Genomic DNA, 16,763 nt, shown 5'->3' with positions numbered 1-16,763 from the left:
AAAGTGGGCATGCAGGTACAGCAGGCGGTGAAAAAGGCGAATGGTATGCTGGCATTTATAGCGAGAGGATTCGAGTACAGGAGCAGGGAGGTACTACTGCAGTTGTACAAGGCCTTGGTGAGACCACACCTGGAGTATTGTGTGCAGTTTTGGTCCCCTAATCTGAGGAGAGACATCCTTGCCATAAAGGGAGTACAAAGAAGGTTCACCAGATTGATTCCTGGGATGGCAGGACTTTCATATGAAGAAAGACTGGATGAACTAGGCTTGTACTCGTTGGAATTTAGAAGATTGAGGGGGAATCTGATTGAAACGTATAAAATCCTAAAGGGATTGGACAGGCCAGATGCAGGAAGATTGTTCCCGATGTTGGGGAAGTCCAGAACGAGGGGTCAGGGTTTGAGGATAAAGGCAAAGCCTTTTAGGACTGAGATTAGGAAAAACTTCTTCACACAGAGAGTGGTGAATCTGTGGAATTCTCTGCCACAGGAAACAGTTGAGGCCAGTTCATTGGTTATATTTAAGAGGGAGTTAGATATGGCCCTTGTGGCTAGGGGGATCAGAGGGTATGGAGGGAAGGCTGGTGCAGGGTTCTGAGTTGGATGATCAGCCATGATCATAATAAATGGCGGTGCAGGCTTGAAGGGCCGAATGGCCTACTCCTGCACCTATTTTCTATGTTTCTATGTTTCTAACCTTTCTGAGATAAGGGGCCCAAAACTGCTGACAATATTCTAACTGAGGTCTCACCAGTGCTTTATAAAGTTTCAACATTACATCCTTAGTTTTATATTTTAGTCCTTTTGAAATGAATACTAACATTGCATTTGCCTTCCTTACCACAGATTCAAATTGCAAATTAACCTTTAGGGAATCCTGCGCGAGGACCCTGAAATCCCTTTGCGCCTCTGGTTTTTGTATTTTCTCTCCATTTCTCTCCTTTTATTTCTTCTACCAAAGTGCATGAACATACACTTCCTGACACTGTATTCCACCTGCCCCTTCTTTGCTCATTCTCCTAATCTGTCTAAGTCCTTCTGTAGCTTTTCTACTTCCTCAGAGCTACCTGCCCCTTCATCTGTCTTCATATCGTCTGCAAACTTTGCAACAAAGCCACCAATTCCATCATCCAAGTCATTGGCGTATAACAAAAAAAAGAATTGGCCCCAACACAGACCCCTGTGGAACACCACTAGTCACTGACAGTCAGTCAGAAAAGGCTCCCTTTATTCCCACTCTTTGCCTGGTGCCAGTCAGTCACTGCTTTATCCATGCAACACACACAGAATGCGGGGGAACTCAGCAGGCCAGTCAGCATCTGTGAAAAAGAGTACAGTCGACATTTCGGGCCGAGACCATTCATCAGGACTAGAGAAAAAAAGAGGTGGAGGGAGGGGAAGAAGGAACACAAAGCCCTGAATTGTAGTTTAGGAGGTGGTGTAGGGGCAGGTGTAGCACTTGTTCCACTTGCAAGGATAAGTACATGGAGGGAGATCAGTGGGAGGGGACAAATAGACAAGGGAGTCGCATAGGGAATCCATGCTAGAATCTCTTCTGTAATACCATGAGCTTGTAGCTTCTTAAGCGGCCTCGTGTGCAGCACCTTGTTAAAGGCCTTCTGAAAATTCAAATACACAACAACTGATTCTCCTTTCTCTATCCTGCTTGTTATTTCTTCAAAGAATTCCAATAGATTTATCAGGCAAGATTTTCCCTTGAGGAAACCATGCTTACTATGGCCTATTATCATGTGCTTCCAAGTACCCTGAGACCTCATCCTTAATAGTTGACTCCAATCTTCCCAACCTCTGAGATAAGATTAACAGACTAACTGGCCTATAGTTTCCTTTATGCCCAAGGACCTTCTGTCCAGTTATGGTAACTTCACACACATCATGCCCCTGACATCTGGAACTTCTACCATACTGCTCGTGCCTTCCACAGTGAAGGCTGATGCAAAATACTTCTTCAGTTTGTCCACAATTTTGTTGCCCTCCATTACTACCATCTCCAACATTGTTTTCCAGTGGTCCGATATCCACCCTCACCTCTCTTTTACACGTTATGTATCTGAAGAAGCTTTTGGTATCCTCTTTAATATTATTGGCTAGCTATTTTCGTATTCCATTTTTTCCTTAATGACTTTTTTAGTTGCTTTCTGTTGGTTTTTAAAAGCGTCCTAATCCTCTAACTTCCCACTAATTTTTGCTCTATTATATGCCCTCTCTTTGGCTTTGACTTCTCCTGTTTGCTACAGTTGTGTCATCTTTCCTTTAGAACACTACTTCCTCTTTGTGATGTATATATCCTGTGCCTTCCAAATTGCTTCCAGAAATAGCTGATTCCCTAGTTGGCTCAACTGCAAGCTGCTCTAAAAAGCCATCTCATAGACACTCCAGAAATAACCCCTCCTGTAATCCAGCACCAACCTGATTTTTCCCGGTCTACCTACCTATCGGTCCTCCCATGACTATTGTAACAGTGCTCTTTTGGCATGTATTTGCTATTTCCCATTGTGATTTGTAGGCCACATCAGGGGATCCAATTTCCAGATGTGCCAGATTTCTGTCTGGAGTTCTGTGTCCTGCACCTTGGATGTAACTATCTCTCTATGTGTTCTATCTCTCACCCCCTCAGCCTCCTGAATGGTACGGAATTCATCGAGTTCCAGCCTCAACTCCTTAACGTGGTTTGTTAGAAACTGCAGCTGGATGCACTTCTCGCAGTTGTAGTCGTCAGCGACACTGGAGGTCTCCCTGCCATCCTGCCTGGCATTTCTACTGTCCTAGCTGAGCAGATATAAAGGAAAAAAACTTCAGCTTTTCTTTCCTTTGCTTTCTCTGACTGAAGCCTCTCCTCCCGGAAACCTCAGAAAGCTAAAGCCCCAAGATCACCTTCCTGACTATGTACACTCCGATGATGGCCGCTGCGATGATGGCTATTTATCTTTTAATTCTATTGAAATCAATCCAAGGCAAAGTAGTCAGGGTCCAATAGTTGGAACCACTGAGTAAATGCCAGAAAGAGAATTACTTTTTGTGTATAGCAGTCAGTGTTGCAGATAACTAAGTACTTTCCAGCCACTAAGTAGTTTTTTCCACAAGATTATACTCAGAAGTTGAAAGTTCGAAGTATTATTATCAAAGGATCAAAGACCGACTTTATTCACCGTCTCCACTTGCATGCTAAAGGCTAAAGTCAATGTAGGTCTCTTGGAAGGCGAGAAGGGGAAATTGATACTGGGTGATAAGGAAATGGCTGAGGCATTGAACAACTATTTTGTGTAGGTCTTCACGGTGGAGGACATGTCTAACATACCAAAGAAGGATGGTATACACGAAATGGGAGGTGAGGACCCCAATAAAATCACTATCACTAAACAGATAGTGATGAGCAATCTAGAGGACCTGAAGGCAGATAAGTCTCCAGGTCCTGATGGGATGCATCCCAGGGTGCTGAGGGAATTGGTGGAGGTTATAGTAGACGCATTGGTAATCATTTATCAAAACTCTCTAGACTCTGGGCAGGTCCCAGCGGACTGGAAGACAGCAAATGTCACGCCACCTTTTAAAAAAAGGATGTAAGCAAAAGATGGGCAACTATAGGCCAGTTAGCTTAACATCTGTAGTTGGGAAAATGCTTGTAGCTGTCATTAAGGAAGAAATAGCGAAACATTTAGAACAGTGGTCCCCAACCTCTGGGCCACGGACCGATACATTGCCACGAAGAATGCAGCGGTACAGTGGTAGCCAGAATGCACCCAGCACATCTTTAAGAGAAAAGCCGAAATAAGCAAGCTAATTAATTAGGTACTGCTCGGCACGTAAATGTCGGCCCAGATTGGAGGCAATTGCTGATTGCGTCACCTCTGATCTGGGTGGACATTTACGTGCTGGGCGGCACCTATCTAATTAGCTTACTTATTTCGGCTTTTTTCTTCAAGATGGGCTGGGTACGTTCTGACTACTGCTGCACCATTGCATTCTTCGCGGCAATGTATCAGTCCGCGGCCTGGAGGTTGCGGAACCACTGATTTAGTCATAGTCATAGTCATTGTCATAGTCATACTTTATTGATCCCGAGGGAAATTGATTTTCGTTACAGTTGCCCCAACCAAGATTAGAAAGGAGTGGTTCCATTAGACAAATGCAGCATGGATTCAGAAAGAGCAGGTCCTGTTTGACAAACTTACTGGAGTGCCTTGAGGACATGAGTTCCAGAGAGGGGAATAGGTGGGTGTTGTAAACTTGGATTTCCAGAAGGTGTTCTATAATGTGCCGCACAAGAGACTTATAAATAAGATAGGGATGCATGAATAGAGTTGGTAGAGTTGGCAGAGAATTGGTATAAATGGGTGTTTCTCCGGTTGGCAGTCAGTGGTGGGTGGGGTTCCGCAGGGGCTGATGCTGGGCCCGCAGCTGTTTACCATTTACATTGATTTGAAAGAGGGGACTGAATGTAGCATAGCAAAGTTTGCCGATGACATGAAGCTGAGTGGAAAAGCAAATTGTACAGGGGATGTAGAGAGTCTGCAGAGAGATATAGATAGATTAAGTGAGTGGGCCGACATTGGTAAATGCGAGATTATCCACTTTGAAAGGAATAATAGAAGAGTGGATTATTATTTAACTGGTGAAAGATTGCAGCATGCTGTTGTGCAGAGGGACTTGGGAGTGCTTGTGCATAAATCGCAAAAGGTTGGCTTGCAGGTACAACAGGTTATTAAGAAGGCAAACAGAATGTTGGCCTTCATTGCTCGAGGGATTGAATTCAAGAGCAGGGAGATCATGCTGCAACTATACAGGGTACTGGTAAGGCCGCACCTGGAGTACTGTGTGCAGTTCTGGTCTCCATACTTGAGGAAGGATATACTGGCTTTGGAGGCAGTGCAGAGGAGGTTCACCAGGTTGATTCCAGGGATGAAGGGGTTAAACTATGAGGAGTGATTGAGCCGCCTGGGACTATACCCTCTGGAGTTCAGAAGAACGAGAGGGAATCTTATAGAAACATACAAAATTTTGAAAGAGATAGATAAGATAGAAGTAGGAAAGTTGCTTCCATTGGTAGGTGAGACTAGAACCAGGGGACACTGCCTCAAGATTCAGGGGAGAAGATTTAGGATGGAGATGAGGGGAAACTGTTTTTCCCAGAGAGTTGTGAATCTGTGGAATTCTCTGCCCAGGGAAGCAGTTGAGGCTTCTTCACTAAATATATTTAAGATACAGTTAGATAGGTTTTTACATAGTAAGGGAATTAAGGGTTATGGGGAAAAAGGCAGGTAGATGGAGCTGAGTTTACGGACAGATCAGCCATGATCTTATTGAATGGCGGGGCAGGCTTGATGGGCCGGATAGCCTACTCCTGCTCTTATTCTTATGTTCTTATGTTAACATGCAACAAAAACAATAGCATTCAATAATTATACAAAAATAAATTGAGGTTGAGGTATAGGTATGGAATAAAATGTGCATTCACACATCAACACCAGCATGTAATTACAAAGTAAACAGCATTATAAAAGCGTGGTTTAAAGTGTTTGCAGTGCAGTGACATGATGGAGTCGATGGGCTGATTGGCCAAATTCTGCTCCACTATCTTGTGTTCTATTAGACTAACTGCCTGAGGGAAGATGCTTTTAAGATGGCTTGAATTATTGTTGTTTAAATTGTCCTTAAGTGCATGCATGTTACCATATACTGCCTTGAGATTCATTTTATTGCAAGGATGTACAAGAAAAATACAATAGAATTTATGAAAAAACTATACTTAAACAGACAAAAACTGACAAACAACCAATGTACAAAAGAAGACAAACTGTGCAAATAAAAAATATGATACTGAGAAGATGAGTTGTAAAGAGTTCTAGAAAGTGATTTGTGGGCAATGTATCTTTGACATTTGCCCAGTGCCTGGAGCACCATGGCCTGGTTCTGGGTGGTATATACTTGAATTGTTCCAAGCAGACAGCAAGTAAAGGTGGGGAGCAGTGAAGTGAAGTATTCGGCAGCAGAAATCAGTAAGCTGGTGTGACCTAGTTACTGCAGATCTCTGTGTTAAGCCCATGAATTAAATATCATAGCTTTAAGCTGAGAGTTTTGTTTTACATCATTTTTTTTCACACTAATCTTCATTTCTCTTCTGAAAGGAGCGATTGCTTGCTTAAGGCGTAGTTCCACAAGCATCTGCTCCCCATCCTACAGTTACTTTTACCCAGCTGGCTGTTTGCTTGCAAGCCTTGGCTTTCATACTACTAAGGTTAACAGTTGCTGTGCCAGCAGTTGACCTCACTTGCACATCTCCGGCTAGGGTGAGTGGAAGGCAATACAGAGTGAAATTGCATACAATTTAGAATTCAACAGTTTCAGGTAAAATACATAGAATCATAGAGAAATACAGCACAGAAACAGGCCCTTTGGCCCATCTAGTCCATGCCAAACTATTATTCTGTCTAGTCCTGTTGAGCCACACTTGGACCATACTCTACCATTCATGTATTAATCCAAACTTCTCTTAAATGTTTCAATCAAATCAAGATCGGATTTAGTATCACCGCCATATGTTGTGAAGTTTGTTAACTGAGCGGCAGCAGTACAATGCAATACATGATAATATAGAAAGAAAATAATTAAATCAATTTCGGTAAGTACATGTATTAAATAATTAAATTAAAAATAGTATAAATACAGAAATAATATATTAAAAAATGTTAGGTAGTGTTCATGGGTCCAATGTCCATTTAGGAATCAGATGGAAGAGAGGAAGAAGCGGTTCCTGAATCACTGAGTCTGTACCTCCTTCCCTGACGGTAAAGTGAGAAGAGGGCGTTTCCTGGGTGATGGGGGTCCTTAATGGATGCCACCTTTCTGGAGGCTTGTTCCACACTTGCACCACCCTGTGAGTGAAGGAGTTCCCCTTAAACATTTCATCTTTAGCCTTTAACCTATGGCCTCTAGTTCTAGTCTCACCCAACCTCAGTGGGGGAAAAATGTCTGCTTGCATTTACCCTATTTATACTGCTCACAATTTTGTGTACCTCTATCAAGTCAGCATCCATCACTCAGGACCCTCACCGTCTGGGACATTACCTCTTTTCATTACTGCCACCTGGGTGGTGGTACAGGAGCTTGAAGAGCCACTTTCAGTGATTTAGGAGCAGCTAGAGCAGCCAGGGTAGTGTAGCAATTAATGTAAAACTATTAAAGCACAAGCAAACAACAGGAATTCTGCAGATGCTGGAAATTCAAGCAACACACATCAAAGTTACTGGTGAACGCAGCAGGCCAGGCAGCATCTATAGGAAGAGGCGCAGTCGACGTTTCAGGCCGAGACCCTTCGTCAAGCAACCCAGGTTCAATTCTGCCGCTGTCTGAAAGAAGTTGTCTGTTCTCCCTGTGACTGCTCAGGTTTTATCTGGTGCTTTGGTTGCTTTTCCAAACACACATGGGTTAGGTGCATTGGTCACATGGGTGTAATTGGGTGGTGTGGGCTTGTTAAGCTAGAAGGTCCTGTTACCATGCTGTATTGCTAAATTTAAAAAAAGCTGCTTTCTCACGGCCATCAGATTTCAGAATGGTTTATGAGCTACCTCGTTATTGAAATTGTTTGCACTATTGTAATTTATAGTACAGTAATCTTTATCTTTGCACTGTACTGCTGCTGCAAAACAAGTTTCATATTATAAACAACCGGTTAAGGACAGAACTGGCACCAGTAGGTGGAACGTGGATGCAGCCTAAGTAGCCAAATCCCAAAGGAGCTTTACCTTTAGTTCCACCCAGTTTATGTCTGGACCTTAGTTCTAACTTCAGAAGCATTCCATGGTGCCCCTCCATGTTTGGAGGCAGTTACTTGGTGTACTGGTTCCTCTTCAAAGAGCAATACACACAAACTATTCCCAGGATGTGAAGGCTTCAAAAAGTCTTGGATTTTCTCTTCTGTAGATTTTGAAGTGAGAACCTTGTGTGAGAAATGAACCTCACTGAGGCTGTACAACCCATTGTATGTTCTAAGTCAGGGAGATAATGACATAGAGCGATGTAGGCACCAGTCTGATTGTGTTAGTTTTGGAAACTCTACATGGATTGGCACATCTGGAAATTGGAACCCCTGATATCAGAGAGTCTGGTCTAGAGATGACCTGCCCCCGTCAGCGAGTCCCGGGATCAGAGGCCTGTAGCTCATAACCCCACAATTGGAATCCTGGGATCGATATCCAAAGTTGAAGACTGAAGTTGGCCAGTCTGGATGTCTGCGAGTGTGGCCCGGGACAGGAAGCCCAGAAGTGCTTGTCCTGGGTGTGTGTGGGAGGGAGGAATGGGGTTTGTTTTGCTGCTGTTGTTTTGTTTCTGTTATGTTGTTGCTTGCGTTGTTCTGCTAAACATTGTAGGCATGTTATGTTGACACTGGAATGTGTGGTGACACTTGCAGGCTACCCCCAGCACATCCTTGTGTTGTGTTGGTTATTAACACAAACAATGCATTTCACTGTATGTTTCGATAAATAACTAGATCTGAATCTAAATGCAACGGGGAGGATTGGAGCTTTCCATGTCACTTGAGTACAGACAGCACGTTAGTGAAGTGTGAGCTGCCAATAAACACTCTTGCCTTTCCCATTCCCCTTTGCTCTTTCAGCCCAGATGAAGGGTCACAACCTGAATCATCGACTGTCCACATCCCTCTACATTAGAAACATAGAAAAACCTACAGTACAATACAGGCCCTTCAGCCCACAAAGCTGTGCTGAACATGTCTTTACCTGAGCAATTACCTAAGGTTACCCGTAGCCCTCTATTTTTCTGAGCTCCATATACCTGTCCAGGAGTCTCTTAAAAGACCCTATCATATCCATTTCCACCACTGTCACTGGCAGCCCATTCCACGCACTTACCACTCACTGCATACAAACCCCTGATATCTCCTCCGTACCTACTTCCAAGAACCTTAAAACTGTGCCCTCTTGTGCTAGCCATTTCAGCCCTGGGGAAAAAGCCTCTGACTATCCGCAAAAATAGTGGATCTTTTATTATTTCCTTTGATATTAGTTGCTAGCTTTTAAACCCATGGGGATAACTTCACTCTCCACGACTGTAACCTGATTCTATGATCTACATACTCAATTTCAGGGACTGTTTACAACTCAGGTTCTCGATATTGTTTTTATTTGCACAGTTTGTCTTTTGCACATTGATATTTATGAGTTTTTGTTTATGTATAGCTTTGTCATATTCTATTGTATTTCCTTTTGCCTGTAAATTCCTGCAAGAAATTAAATCTCAGGCTAGTATATGATAACATATGCATACTTTGATAAAAATAAATTTGCTTTGAATTTTGAACATCCCTGGCAGAACTTCATGTTCTCTTTTTAAACTTTAGGTCATTCAAAATTCTTCACCCTAAATCCTGTTCAACCACTCTGTGTATGGTTCTATCGTAGATTCTTGTAAAGTAATATAATTTCTCTAACTTCAGATTTCAGATTAGCTTTCCGAACACAACCCGGTGGCTCAATTTCCAAATTCATCCTATAATATTCCTTTGAAGCATTTTGGGATATTTTTACTCTTCTGAAACTCTCAAAACGAAAATTATTGTTCTGCTTGTTGAACTGAACTTCACTTTGGCAAAGGTCAGGGAGTGTTAGTGACGTGTGTTGCTGTTTCTGGTGACTTTTGTGTTATTGTTTTCTACTTTACCTCATTGAGTTTCTTAATTTTCAAATGTTTATACATTCTATTTACAGGTCTGTAACTGGAAAAATTGTCTCTAACTTGGTCATTTTTGCTTTGGTTTTGATTTCTGCTTCTTACTAATTAACAGGTAGAAATACAGTCTCTCCATTTACCTGTAAATTTTTGATCATGAGCAATGATGAATTCTGTGGTTAGGTTCCTGTATAACATTCCTGACTCTAAGCTGATGCATTGCAACTTTCCCACTGCCCACTGTAGTCGCTGGCTCTTGAGTAGTACTTGACTTAGTGGGTGAACGCTGTGGAATGTGAACCCTGTGTTTTGCTGCCCACTTACACACCTATTCCTACTGTTCAGACTGGTTCAGTGCCAGGCTGCAACTCAGACTTGAATGCTGCATGAGCTGAGGCAGAACCTGCTTTCCACATTGGTGGAAATAAGTTCAGATTAGACACAGATTTATTTATCTCATGTACATCGAAAAATGTACATTTGCAAAATGTGTGCTGGCATTAACAACCAACACCCAAGGGTGCCCTGGGGGCAGCCCACAAGTGGCTTGGAATGTTGAACGTAACAATACAGTCGGCACACATTCCAGCGCCAAAATAGCATGCCCACCATGTTCAGCAGAACAAGATAGCAACAGCAAAGCAAACCCCTTTTTCTCTCTCTCTCTCTCTCTCTCTCACACTCACACTCACACTCACACACTCACACTCACACTCACACACTCACACTCACACTCTCACACTCACACACACACTCACACTCACACTCACACACACACACACACACACACACACACACACACACACACACACACACACACACACACTGCCTGTATGTGGAAATGGTGGGGTTTCTCTTTGATTTGTGTCTGCGACTTAAAGGAGAGTGGAGTTGATGGAAAGGACAAAACTGAGGCGGGCTGCTTGTCTCCCACTCCCATTCAGTCACGTTGACAATAATGCATGAAAGGTTTCCAGTGCGTCTCTAGAAGCATGAGTCATTCCCATTAATGAGTCAGCCAAAGCCAGGATGGGACATCGGTCTGGGTTCAGCGCTCAGTCACCCGTTTCCCTCGTTGCCAACAGGTGTCGTTAGGGAAGCTTCTTTGAAGTCCAGCACAAAAACTGCCCACGCATTTGTCATCCGCACTACTCATCCCTGACTCCCAGGACAAGTGTCTCATCGTCTGTATGTCTGTAGGACATTCTCAAGCACACTCATCCTCTGTCTTATTTAACACTCACAATCTGGACTCTGTACTGCTTTTGTCTGGGATCTGCAAGACAGTAATATCTTTTGTTTCTTCTTTCAATTCTCCTGTCCTCCACCCCGCCACCACCACTCTTCACTGACTCATCCTGTTCCAGACTTGCGAGCCCATGGGATCATCTCTTTTAATTATACATGCATACAGAGCCTGGCCTGGAGCCAGGCAGCAATGTTCACTTGCTAAATTGATGATGTTGTATTTGAGGACCCATTGCTGCAACACTAATGTTGCTATGATAGCTTTCATTTTTGAATTGATTAAGCCTGTGGCTCAGATTGCATAGGATAATGTCCCTGTGGTTTGTGAACTTGGAGACTATGATTTCCTTTTCTTGTATCTCCCTCCACTTCAACCACCACCATCCAGATTCATTTATTTATTAAACGTACATCGAAATGTACAGTGAAATGTGTTGTTCGTGTTAGCAACTAACACAACCTAAGGATATGCTGGGAGCAGCCCACATATGTCGCCACCTATTTCTGGCATCAACAAAGCATGCCCACAATGTTCAGCACAACAATACAAACAACAGCCACAAAACAACAGTCCAGCACTCTAACAGATTTACATAGCTGTTCTGTTGAAAGTGTCCTGACTGGTTGCCTCATGGTCTGGTACAGCAAGTCAATTGCACAGCAAGTACAAGAAGCTTCAGAGAGTAGTGAACTCAGTCCAATATATCATGGGCACATCCCACCCCATCATTTGTGGTATCTACAGCAGGTGCTGCCTCAAGAAGGCAGCATCTATTATCAAAGATCTCCACCATCTGATCCATGCCATCTTCTCTCAGCTACCATCGGGCAGCAGGTACAGAAGCCTGAAGTCCCCAGGTTCAGGGACAGCTACTTCTCTTTAAACATTCAATTCTTGAGCCAACTGGCACAACAATAATCATTACAGTTTAACAACATGATGAACCCTGACTATGTTATATTGAAATGGACTTAGTTTTTTTTGTTCTAATAATGTTCTGTAAACAAAGGTGTGTAATTTATGTTTGATGTTTTTCTTGTGAACGCTGTTTATCTGACGTTATGTGTCTGTGATGCTGCTGCAAGTGTTTCATTGCACCTGTGCACACATGTACTTCTGCATATAACAATAAACATGGTTTGGGCTTTGATTATACACCAGCTTGGGCCAGATGGCCTGTTCCCTTGCTGTGCATGTGATGTATGTATGTGAGAGGACTTCAGCACTCCACTGTCCTTTTCAAACCCTGCCCCCTGTGAAAGCACTGCCCTCCACTTTCTCTGCACCAATCCCAACCTTGCCATCAAAACCACGGACAAATGGGGTGCTGTTGTAGTGTGGCAGGCTGACCTCTTCTTTGCTGAGGCAAGACAGCAACTTTCAGACATCTCCATAGGGTCCTTCCTTGAAGAGGACCCTATTCTGGACCATCAGAAAACTGTCTCCGACGTCATCACTAACCTTAAGCTCTGGAGAACTCCCATCCACTGCCAACAAACTCTTAAGTTCCCTTACTGCACACTGCTCGCTTCTACCTCCTACCCAAGATCCACAAACTTGACTCTCCAGGTAGGCCAGTTGTCTGTGCCTGCTCCTGTCCCACTGAACTCATGTCCTCATACCTCGACCCTTGGTTCAATCCTTTTCCATCTACATGCACAACACTTCCCTTACTCTTGATCTCCTTAGTAACTTTCAATTCCCTGGCTCTGACCATCACATTTTCACCATGGATGTCCCGACCCTATACACTTCTATCCCCCATCAAAAAAACTTAAAACTCTCTGCTTCTTTTTCAATTAAAAAAAAAGACCAGTTCCCCTCCACTACCACCTTCTTCCATCTGGCAGAATTGGTCCTCATCCCGCACTTTCTCCGGGCTGGAGGGGTAGCCATGGGCCCCAGCTGTGTCTGGCTTTCTGTTGGCTATGTAGAATGGTCCATGTTCCAAACCTTCACAAGTAATACCTCTCAACTTGGGCCATCTATTGTGTCCGGTGCTCCTGATGTAGCCTCTTCTACATTGGTGAGACCTGTCATAAATTGGGGGACTCCTTCGTTGAGCACTTTTGCTCCATTCTCTAAAAGCAGGACATTTTAATTTCAGTTCCTATTCCAGTTCTGACAGGTTGGTTCATGGCAGCCTCTTGTGCCATGATGAGGCCACCTTCAGTGTGGAGGAGCAACAACCTTGTATTCCGTTTGAGTAGCCTCCAACCTGATGGCATGAATATCAATTTTTCTTCCTTCCCCTCTTCTGTTCCTTGCCACTCTGGCCTCTTACCACTTCTCACCTGCCTATCACCTCCCCGGGTCTCCTTCCCTTTCTCCTATGGTCCACTCTCCTCTCCTATCAGATTCCTTTCTCTCCAGCCCTTTACCTTTTCTACCTGCCTGGCTTCACCTATCATCTTCTAGCTAACTCTACCCCTCCCCTCCCTCCACCTTTTTACTCTGGCATCTTTCCCCTTTCCAGTCTCGCCCAAAATGTTGACATTTATTCATTTCCATAGATGCTGCCTGACTTGCTGAGATCCTCCAGCATTTTATGTGTTACTCCAGATTTCCAGCATCTGCAGAAATTCTGGTGTTTGATGTATGTATGAAATGTGATTAGCATGCATCCTAAGTCCTATTCTCATTTTCTTTTCCAATCCAGGTCGGCGACAGATTCATCACCTGGGCAACCAGCTCCAGTTAAACCAACATTGCCTGGACACTGCTTTTAACTTCTTCAAAATGGCCGTCAACAAGCGTCTCACTCGGGGCCGAAAAATGAGCCATGTGGTCGCTGCCTGCCTCTATCTGGTCTGTCGGACGGAGGGGACTCCTCGTATCCTTTACACGTGGTGCCAATCGAAAAGGGTAATTTAATGGTGATACAGAGCATGTTTAAAGAGTCTCTGTGAAAGCAGAAATTGGTTGTGTGGTGTTTTATTCAAGTTGCTTTGCTTTCAATGTGTTTTGTGGAGGTCTACAGGTACTTACTGACAGGTCTGTGCGGATTGTTAAATGACAGGTTGTTACGGGGTAAGTGCTGTAAATACTGTGGATATTGCTTCCATTGGCAGCTGTGTCCATGTTGGTCAGTTTCAGGTTGACTTTAGAGATTAGCATGCAGAGGTTCGTCGTGTCATAAGTTTGTATTGAATTCAGAACAATCTGCATATCCATAGTACTGCAGAGAACAAAGTTCAAAGTAAAATTCCTTATCAAGGTATGTATATACCTTGAGATTAATTTTCTTGCATGCAATTATGAAAAAAAATTACAGTAGTATTTATGAAAAATTATACATGAAGGCTGACAAACAACCAATGTGCAAAACAAGATAAATTGTCCAAATATAAAGTATCACTGAGAACATGAGTTGTAACAAGTCCTTGAAAGTGAGTTTGTAGAATAGGTTCAGGGTTATGGTGAGTAAAGTTGTTTGTGCTAATTTTGGAGTCTCGTTGTAGGGTATTAATTATTTTCAGCTGAAATTGAACTTTGGGAGTAACCTTAAAAGTACGAGTGCAGTGGTGTGGCATGTTTCAGAGGACACACCAGAATGAGACCTTGATGGTCTTCTCTGTTAGATCCTGAAGATCCTGTGGCAGTCTGCAGAGAACAGCAATTATAGGGAGTAAAGAATTGGATTAAAAAATAAAGTTGGAGTTAAAGTATGGATGTGGAATAAAATGTGCATCAACAGTTAAGTACCAGCATACATTTACTGTTGCTGGTATTTATTATTTCTTTATGGCTTCATTATTATTTCTTAAACTGCATCAATATCTGCACTTCTGAAAGTTGTTACTTGTCCACAAAGAACTGTCTCCAACTTGGTGTTGGAGACAGATCCTTGTGACATTTACATGCCAGTTTTCCATAAGACCATAGGATATAGGAGCAGAAGTGGGCCATTCGGCCCATTGAGTCTGCTCCGCCATTCAATCATGGGCTGATCCAATTCTTTCAGTCATCTCCACTCCCCTGCCTTTACCCTATACCCTTTGATGCCCTGACTAATCAAGAACCTATTTATCTCTGCCTTAAGTACACCTAATGGCTTGGCCTCCACAGCCGCTCGGGACAACAAATTCCACAGATTTACCACCCTCTGACTAAAATAATTTCTCCGCATCTCAGTTCTAAATGGACGCCCTTCAATCCTGAAGTCGTGACCTCTTGTTGTAGAATCCCCTACCATGGGAAATAACTTTGCCATATCTAATCTGTTCAGGCCTTTTAACATTCGGAATGTTTCTATGAGATCCCCCCTCATTCTCCTGAACTCCAGGGAATACAGCCCAAGAGTTGCCAGACGTTCCTCATATGGTAACCCTTTCATTCCTGGAATCATTCTTGTGAATCTTCTCTGAACCCTCTCCAATGTCAGTATATCCTTTCTAAAATAAGGGGCCCAAAACTGCACACAGTACTTCAAGTGGGTGTCATGAGTGCCTTATAGAACCTCAACATCACATCCCTGCTTTTATATTCTCTACCTCTAGAGATGAATTCTAACTTTGCATTCGTCTTCTTCACAACCGACTCAACCTGGAGGTTAACCTTTAGGATATCTTGCACAAAGACTCCCAAGTCCCTTCGCATCTCTACATTTTCAATTCTCTCCCCATCTAAATAAAAGTCTGCCCGTTTATTTCTTCCACCAAAGTGCATGACCATGCACTTTCCAACATTGTATTTTGTTTGCCACCTCTTTGCCCATTCCCCTAAACTATCTTAAGTCTCTCTGCAGGCTCTCTGTTTCCTCAACACTATGCACTCCTCCACCTATCTTTGTATCATTGGGAAACTTAGCTACAAATCCATTAATACCGTAATCCAAATCATTGACATACATCGTAAAAAGCAGCGGTCCCAACACCGACCCCTGTGGAACTCCTCTGGTAACTGGCAGCTAGTCAGAATAGGATCTCTTTATTCCCACTCTGTTTTCTGCCAATCAGCCAATGCTCCACCCATGCTAGTAACATCCCTGTAATTCCATGGGCTCTTATCTTGCTAAGCAGCCTCATGTGCAGCACCTTGCCAAGCCCTTCTGAAAATCCAAGTACATCATGTCTACTGCATCACTTTGTCTACCTTGCTTGTAATTTCCTCAAAGAATTGTAATAGGTTTGTCAGGCAGGATTTTCCTTTCAGGAAACCATGCTGGCTTTGGCCTATCTTGTCATGTGCTTCCAGGTACTCCGTAATCTCATCCCTAACAATCGATTCCAACAACTTCCCAACCACTGATGTCACGCTAACAGGTCTATAGTTTCCTTTCTGCTGCCTCCCACCCTTCTTAAATAGCGGAGTAATTGCAATTTTCCAGTCATCTGGTACAATGCCAGAATCTATCAATTCTTGAAAGATCATTGTTAATGCCTCCGCAATCTCTCCAGCTACTTCCTTCAGAACCTGCGGGTGCATTCCATCAGGTCCAGGAGATTTGTCCACCCTCAGACCATTAAGCTTCCTGAGCACCTTCTCAGTCTTAATTTTCACTGCACAAAGTTCACTTCCCTGACACTCTTGAATGGCCGGTATACCACAGACGTCTTCCACTGTGAAGACTGATGCAAAATACGCTTTCAGTTCCTCTGCCATCTCTGCATCTCCCATTACAGTATTTCCAGCGTCATTTTGTATTGGTCCTATATCTACCTTTGACTGACTTTTCCCCTTTAATTTTTGAAAAACCTTTCAGGTCTTGTCTGCAGAGCAGGAGATTGCTTGGGTTATTAGTAACTTAACAAGGGCCAATAAAAAGAAGTGGAAGTGTAAGTAGAGCGGCCATTGTGAATGGGCCA

General features: G+C 43.3%; 1 protein-coding gene across 2 annotated transcripts in view; it reads left to right on the top strand.

Moving 5' to 3' along the window:
• The window catches only part of brf1b (BRF1 RNA polymerase III transcription initiation factor subunit b), a 459,400-nt gene that overhangs the window by 79,701 nt on the left and 362,936 nt on the right, over positions 1 to 16,763 (top strand). Inside the window, exon 3 of one of the 2 annotated variants that reach the window (XM_063045501.1) lies at positions 13,616 to 13,789. In XM_063045501.1, the coding sequence (XP_062901571.1) occupies positions 13,616 to 13,789 (174 nt within the window). Of the gene's footprint in view, positions 1 to 13,615; positions 13,822 to 16,763 lie in introns of both variants that reach the window. The other variant, XM_063045512.1, reaches the window with a different exon arrangement.

The sequence above is a fragment of the Mobula hypostoma genome, chromosome 1 (genome assembly GCF_963921235.1).
Source record: "Mobula hypostoma chromosome 1, sMobHyp1.1, whole genome shotgun sequence".
NCBI lineage: Eukaryota > Metazoa > Chordata > Chondrichthyes > Myliobatiformes > Myliobatidae > Mobula > Mobula hypostoma.
Note: the sequence above shows the minus strand (reverse complement) of the source record. Positions and strands in the feature narration are given on the sequence as shown.